The following is a 7,057-nucleotide window of genomic DNA, read 5'->3' as shown; positions in this document are numbered from 1 at the left end:
TTATCGAGGAGTCACTTCCACGTTTGGGGTTTGAAGTGCTGGAAGGCCAGAGACAGTTGCGATCCCAACAGAAGGAGGCTATTTGCTGCCTCACGGAGCCTCAGACTCTCAAGGAACTACGAGGATTTCTCGGGGTGGTCGGATGGTGTCGGCTTTGGGGAGGCAATTGTGTTTTATTTGTGAAAGCTCAGTACGAGCTACTGAAAACCTCCTGCCATGGGTCTATTGGCGGGACAGAGGAGGGTAAAGCCACTTTCAAGCATCTGAAAAAAAGTGAGCTCTGGTGGAGGCCCCCACGTGGGGATTACCTGATGTGACAAAGACCTGTGCACTTCTTAAGCGTGAGGGAAAAGGTATTGCCTTTGGAGTTCTGGCACATTGTTTAGGGCCTCAGGGGCGGGCTGTAGCTTACTCCTGCAAAGAGCTGGATGAGGTGAGCTCAGGATGGCCTGGATGCCTTAAAGCAGGAGCAGCACCTGTGCTACTGATGCAGGAGGCCCCTAAGTTCACCATGGGGCAGAAGTCCATGTACCACCCGTGGTCGTCACGGCACTAGAAGAAAAAGGAGGACATTGGTTGGCCCCTAGCATAATGTTAAACTATCAAGTGTCATGTGGGGAGGGGGTCCTCCCATTTTGGGGTGGGGGTTCTGTTTCTGGGGCTCCGTTTCCTTGACAGTGCAGATCTGAGGGCTGCCCTGCTGCTAAGGACTTCCATCGAGGGGGAGCTTCTGCGTGATAACTGAGAATGACCTGCTGGAGGGTCCCCTTGGGGGGATCCTGATGTCCCAGGAGTGCTCTGTGGAGGGTCCTTCTGCTTCCAAGATGTCCCTAATGTCACTAGGGTGTCCCTGGGAGGGTCCTAATGTCCCCGGGAGTGTCCCTGGTGTCCCAGGGATGTCTCCAGGGATGTCCTAGTGTTCTCAGGTGGCCCTACAGGCATTCGGGTGTCCCAGTGTGTCCTGTGGGGGTCCTGGTGTCCCAGGGGGAGTTCCTAATGCCCCTGCAGTTTCCCTGGATGCAGGTCGTGTGTTTCCAGGGGGGTCCTGAATGTCCCAGTGTTGTCGCTGGGGTGGTCCTGGTATCCCCAGGCCATTCTAGATGTCCCAGTGGTGTGTCAGTGGGTCCTTGTGTATCACAATGTGTCCCTGGTGGGGGTCATTAATGTCACAGCGGTGTCCCTGGAGGCGTCCTGATGTCCCCAGTCCATTCTAGATGTCCCAGTGGTGTCTGTCAGGGGGTGCAATATGTCGTTCTGGGGGTCCTTGACATTCTAGTGGTTAAGGTTCTAGGGGAGTCCCTGATGTCCTAATGGTGTCCCGGGGGGTGTGTGTGTGGTGTCCTGGTGTCCCAGTGTGTCCCTGGGGCGTTGTGGGGTGTCCCTGGGGGTGGTCCTGGTGTCCCCAGGGAGGTGAGTGGGTAGGCTGTTATGTCCCGGGGCGGGGTTCCTGGGGAATTCCTAATGTCACGGGGGTGTCCCTGGAGGGGTCCTGATGTCCTAAAGGCTATTCTAATGATGTCCCAGTGGTGTCTCCCAGTATGTCCTTGTGTTGCAAGGTGTCCCTGTGGGGGTCCTTAATGTCCTTGTGGTGTCACTGGGGCAGTCGTGGTGTCCCTGATGTCCCAGGGATGTCTCCAGGTTTGTCCTTGTGTTCCCAGTATGTCCCTTGTGCGTTTCTGGTCCTGTGGGGGTCCTGGTGTCCTGGGAGGAGTCCTTAATGCCCCTACATTGTCCCTGGGGTAGGGCTGTGTTAAAGGGGGGTCCTTAATGTCCCAGTGCTGTCCCTGGAGGGGTCCTGGTGTCCCCGGGGAAGGTGAGGGGGTGGTCCCTGATGTCCCATCCTAATGTCACAGTGGTGTCCCTGGAGGGGTCCAGATATTACCAGGCCATTCTATATATCGCCGTGGTGTCTCCCCGTGTGTTCTTGTGTCCCAGTGTGTCCCGGTGGGTGTCTTTAATGTCCCAGTGACATCCCTTTGGGAGTCCTGGTGTCCCCCCGGAAGTCCCTAACATCATAATATTGTCCCTGCCTGTGTCCTGGTGTCCCCAGTGTGTCCCTGGAGAGTTCCTGTTTCCCTGGGGATGTCCTCGGTGACCACAACCTCTCCTGCCTGATCTCTGCCTGCCCTCACCCTCGCTGCACTCTGCGACCGAGACCTGCAGCCGCTGAAAAGCTCACCCTCACCCAGCCCGATGGCCAAGGCCGAGAAAGGTGAAGCGCTGCTGCTCCTCCCGCGGAGGATTCACAGCGGGCCTCTCTCACGGAGTCCCTCAGCAGCTCTCCTGCTCTTGCTTCGTGGTCAACCAGGAGCGAAAGCGTGCCCAGATCTAGTCTGAGAAAGCATTTGGCACGTGATAGAGTTTCGCTCTTCCCTGTGGTCAGCTATTGTGCCGTTTTCCTGGGCAGGGGTCCTGGTCACAGGACTCGGGACCTTTGCTACGGTCCAAGAGCGATTCCAAGGTGAGGAAGAGGTGTACGCGGTTTGAAGACCTGTCTCCCAGCTGGACGTTGGTGAGTTATCTCTGTGGAAGCTCGCGTTCCTCACAGAGGTTGTTCCTGGTGAGAAGGCAACGGCCGCCCTCCACTTTCCCGCGCCCTGTTTGGGACTGGGGTGCATGCTCTCTGCCCTTCAGAAAGGGCGCAGAGAAATGAGGATTTCAGAATTTCTCTGGAGAGAATTCCCTCCAAAGTTAGGCGGACAGCTTGAGCTCCTCCCAAACTAACCACTCCCCAAGAGCCGTTTCCGTAAACGACCTTTTCTCTGGCATTTTGTTTCTAATTTTACATAGAAATTCAGCCCGCTCTGCCAGTGACGATGTTCCTCCTCCTTGCAGAGGATGTCAAGATCGAGCCGCTGAACTACAGGTGGCTGTCACGAGCCACTTCCTTCCCATGGCACGTGGTGCAGAGCTGTGTGCAAGAGGCCATACTCTTGCACTCCTTCCAACTGAGGAACAGGCAGCGCCTCGCCTTTGCCTTCAAGGACATTGGCGTTCTGTCCTTCACCGACAACGTCCTGTGCATGCGATTCTATTGCGACTGCGTCACAGGGCTGGAGAGCAAGGCCAGCTGGATTGCGCTGCTCAGCACTGCGAGTTGCTCAGGCTTTGAGGGTGATGCAGTGACTTTGGGAAGCCTCTTGAAGGGTGAGCAACCCGATGGTCGTTGGGCAGCCTGCACGTGGCAGGCCAGTCCGACACCTTTCCACGTGCTCGCCCACGCTGAGTTCTCCATTGGAAAAGAAGTTTTATTCTGAGCTTCTGAGTTCTTGCCCTACAGAAAGGCTGGCAGCGTTACTGCGCAGTCTCAGTGTTTGCTGTGCAGCTTCTCCAGAGCAGAGCAAGGGCTCATGTTCACGGCGGAAGATTTGGAGGAGGGGTTTGGAAAAGTGGCTTCCTTTTGGAGCAGGAGACAGGTCTGCTTCCTTTGGGAGCCAAGAGCAAAGTGCCTTGGAAACCTTCTAGCAGCTCTGTGTCACTTTACAGAGGCTGAGGATGCCCGGTGCAGCCGTCTCCGCTGGAGCAACCAGCACTCGGGGGATGCAGGCTGCTCCTGCCCACGCCTTCCCCAGGTGAGTGCGTTTCCTCTGCAGCCCTCGACTGACCGAGCGGGCGGATTCCCAGCTCCTGATCAGGAGTGCGCCTTGCCGGGGCTCGGCGTTGCACGTTGAGTCTGGGAGGGGGCCTGACCTGAAGGGGCTGGTTTCTGGTTAACTTACGATGAGTTGGGGTTACACGTGTGTTCTCCTGGAGTGGCCGGGCAGCGTCACTGCGTTTCTCATGCCCAGCCTGCCCGTCACTCCCGTCAGAGAGAGCCATCTGCACACAGGGAGGGCTTTAAGCTACGCCGCCCGGTGTTGGGGGGAGATTGCTAATAAAACCCATGCATGGCTGCATGGCCACAAGGAAGAGAGGTGCCGTGCCTCACACGAGAGTCGTGAGGATTAGTGCTGGGAAGCTGCAAGAGGGTAGGGGTCACCCTTCTTCAAGCCTGTGTCATCATTTACTGCCCAGGTTTCGCTGTACGGTGGTCAGCAGAGCAGTGGCCAAGGCTTTGTCCGCCTGGGCCAAGAAGGCTGCAGCAAAGTCCAGGCTCAGACAAGGTATGGGAACAGGTCTCTGCTGCCCAGCTGAGGCCCTGCCCCGCGCTGGGTGACCACAGCTCCATCAAAAGGCACTCCCCAGGGGGCTGCTCTGCTGAGTTTCCTCCTTTGCCAGGTGCAGAGGCGCATCCTGGCAAGCTGCTGCAGAGACGGAGGAAGCTTTCCCTTGCTGCACTGCCAAGTCAGGGGCCAGGCACAAGACAGAAAGACTTGGGCAAGAAGACTTCTGAGAGGTGAGACCCTGGTGGGAAGGGATGAAAGGGATCCTGCACCCGTGGAGGAGAGACATCCCCTCCGGACACTCCGGCTGCAGGGACGCGGCAAGGTCCCTGACATGTGCCGCATGGCTCTTATGTGCTTGTTTCCCCTGTTGTGGGCCCCTCCCTGGGGAAGGTGGCGGATGCTGAGTGCACCCCACGTCCCTGTGGTTCCCTCACGCAAGAGCTGAGGTGCAGTCCTCCCCCGTCCATCTGAGGGGGCTCAGGAAAGGCTCCCCGCTGCCAGCAGAGATGGCCCCACCTCGCGTGCTGCTTCTGCCAGCCTGGGGAGCTTTGGTGCCAGGCGAAAGTGGGAGAGCAAACTGCCCCGTGCTCATGCCGACTGCTCCCGGTGCCTCTTTGCAGTGCGCTCCCCCCACGTCCAGGCAGCTCCCCCAGGATGAAGGAGGCAGGCAGGCAGGAGCCGGCTTCTCCAGCCAAACCCACCTCTACACTCCCATCCTCAGACGACTGCCAGAAAGCGCTGCAGGTGCGTGCCTTGCTGTAGCTACCGTGCTGCTGGGGACTCGGCAGAAGCCTCTTTGTGCAGAGAGCCAGCCTGAAAGGACCCCTGGACGTGCGCTCCTTGTCAGCTGTCTGTCACCTCCTTCAGATCTTCCTTGCCCCCTGCATTGTCACAAAACACTTTCTCCTGGCCCAGGGGCTATGGGAGATGCCCAAGTCCTTTCTCGGCTGTTCACAGTGGAGGGCTTTGGTCGCAGCTGTGTTTGCCAGGAGCCTAGAATGACCCCAGAGCCCCCGATGTGTTAGGGGCAAAGCCCTGCCAACCGACCAGCTGAGGCAAGGGGCGGCAACACGGGTCAGACCCGAAGGACACCCGTTCCAGGCGCTGAGACTAATCCTGCCTTCTGCTGCCTTGCCATCCCCTCCAGGAGGTCTGGCAGCTGCCTGCAGAGTGGGAGCAAGTGAGGCCCAAGTGGCAAGAGCAGCTCGAGCAAGCAAAGGCAGAGTGGGCGGCGTGGGGAGCCTGGTCTGCGGGGAAGGACCGACAGCAACCCCAGGTACGGGCAGCGATTGACACCGCTGAGAGCAGCAGCGACCCTCTCCTTCGGGGCACCCAGGGCGGCAGGTCTCCAGAGCGGGGGAGCAGGACAGACATCCGGCTGCAGGGCAGGGGTTTGCCTGCTCAGGCTCGTGAGGGAGAGAGTGGCAGCAGGATGCAAGCGACAAAATCGGCCGTGATAAGAGGCACGCAGTGCTGGGTCTCCCGGCTGCCAGGTCCTGCTGCAGGCTCCTTTCAAGAGGTCCTCTGGGAAACAGCACCTGTGGTTGCCGTCTGCTTTGCTGAGAGCGTCTGCTCCTTGGCAGGCACTCGGCACTGGAGGCACTTGGACTCCCCACCCTCCAGCCCAGCCCAGGAGAAAGGCAGCCAAGGAGAGGTGGAGAAAGGCTCCAACCCCTCTCCCAGCCGAGCAGAAGACAGCAGCAACCTCTAGGCCTGGGGGAAACCTGCATTAGGGAGGAAATAGGCATTTCCTCCTCCCCTTAAGCTTTGAGTGTTGTTCTGTAGAAGGAAGAGAGTTGCCTTATTGCCCCAGGATGGGGTAGGGGAGCCCGGAGGCAGCGGTGCCTGAGCCTGGGACAGGGTTCTCCAGCCTGGAGGCCAAAGCTGTTGGTGGGACTCTTCCCTCCAGCCTCCCGCCTGGTCTCTGCAGGGGGCAGGGGACCCGTGCTGGGGCAGCAAACACTGCTGTAAAGCCTAAAGGTGTCCCCAGGGGCTGCTCCCAGCTCTGCCTGGGAGCTGCTGCTGTCAGATTCACCCACTAGCAAGCAATTCCTGGTCCAGGAGTGACAACTGCAGGGAGGAGAACAAGTCTGGGTGCCTAATATCAAGGTCTCCAACATCAGCTGAGCAGCGTTTATTTTAATGGGTTTTTTTGTTCTCCCCAGCAGTTTCCATTGTGCCCCAAAGCCATTTTCTGTCAGAGAAGGTGCAGGCATGTGCATGAGACACAGGTGTTTCTCTGTGTTGTAACTGGGAGCAAAGGCAGCTTTTCTTTTCATTCCAGCTGGAAAGGGAGCACAGAGCGTCAGCCCCAGGGAGGCAGCCCTGCTCCCTCGTCCTGGCTGTGGGTGTGAGCCCGTGCACGCTCCATCTCTGGAGGAAAGGCACTGAAGAAGAGCAGCCTGGGAGGGACCTCCCAGAGCCGGCTGGGGAGAGGGCTGGTCACCCCGCGGCCCATGGCGACTGCCGGGAGCAGCTCGGCGTGGCCAGTGGCCTCTGGGCACGGGCCTGCGGGCCTCCCCTGCGTTCTGTAGGCGGGCACCGGAGCGTCCCCAGGCCTGGGCGCCCTGTGTGGGAGCCATGCCTGGGGACAAGGCCCCGGGCGGTGGCACCCAGAGCTGCTGCACGCACACAGGACTGAGCTCTGCAGAGGCTGCTGGCACCGGGGGGATGTGGGAGGTGCGGGCTCGGGCCTGCTGGGGCCTCTGTGAGGGGCAAGCAGGGGCTGCCCCACGCCGGGCACAGCCGGGCACAGCCAGTCCCCGCCAGGCTCCACAGCATCGCCAGGGCTTTGTGATGCAGGCGGCGCACCGTGCCCAGAGGTCATTGTGATGCGGGTCCCCACGGTGACCCCGCGGGTATTTAAGGAGCCAGAGCCCTGGGGTGCCCACTCCCAGGAGAGCCACTCCCTCAGGAGGCAGCATCTCCCCTGGGTGACCATGGCCGGTCGT

General features: G+C 59.6%; 1 protein-coding gene across 1 annotated transcript; it reads left to right on the top strand.

Moving 5' to 3' along the window:
- Positions 1-4,734: 4,734 nt before the first annotated feature.
- LOC129735673 (uncharacterized) lies at positions 4,735-6,173 on the top strand. The gene is made up of 2 exons (XM_055705668.1): positions 4,735-4,850; positions 5,254-6,173. Exons 1-2 carry the CDS (start codon positions 4,761-4,763, stop codon positions 5,815-5,817), a joined length of 654 nt encoding a protein of 217 aa, XP_055561643.1. The 5' UTR covers positions 4,735-4,760; the 3' UTR covers positions 5,818-6,173.
- The last annotated feature ends 884 nt before the right edge of the window (positions 6,174-7,057 follow it).

The sequence above is a fragment of the Falco cherrug genome, chromosome 3, assembly GCF_023634085.1.
Source record: "Falco cherrug isolate bFalChe1 chromosome 3, bFalChe1.pri, whole genome shotgun sequence".
Classification (NCBI taxonomy): domain Eukaryota; kingdom Metazoa; phylum Chordata; class Aves; order Falconiformes; family Falconidae; genus Falco; species Falco cherrug.
Note: the sequence above shows the minus strand (reverse complement) of the source record. Positions and strands in the feature narration are given on the sequence as shown.

Coding starts and splice junctions, on each gene's coding strand:
- LOC129735673 (XM_055705668.1), top strand. CDS start 4,761: ATGAAGGAGGCAGGCAGGCAGGAGCCGGCTTCTCCAGCCAAACCCACC. Junction 4,851..5,253: donor ACTGCCAGAAAGCGCTGCAG/GTGCGTGCCTTG, acceptor CATCCCCTCCAG/GAGGTCTGGCAGCTGCCTGC.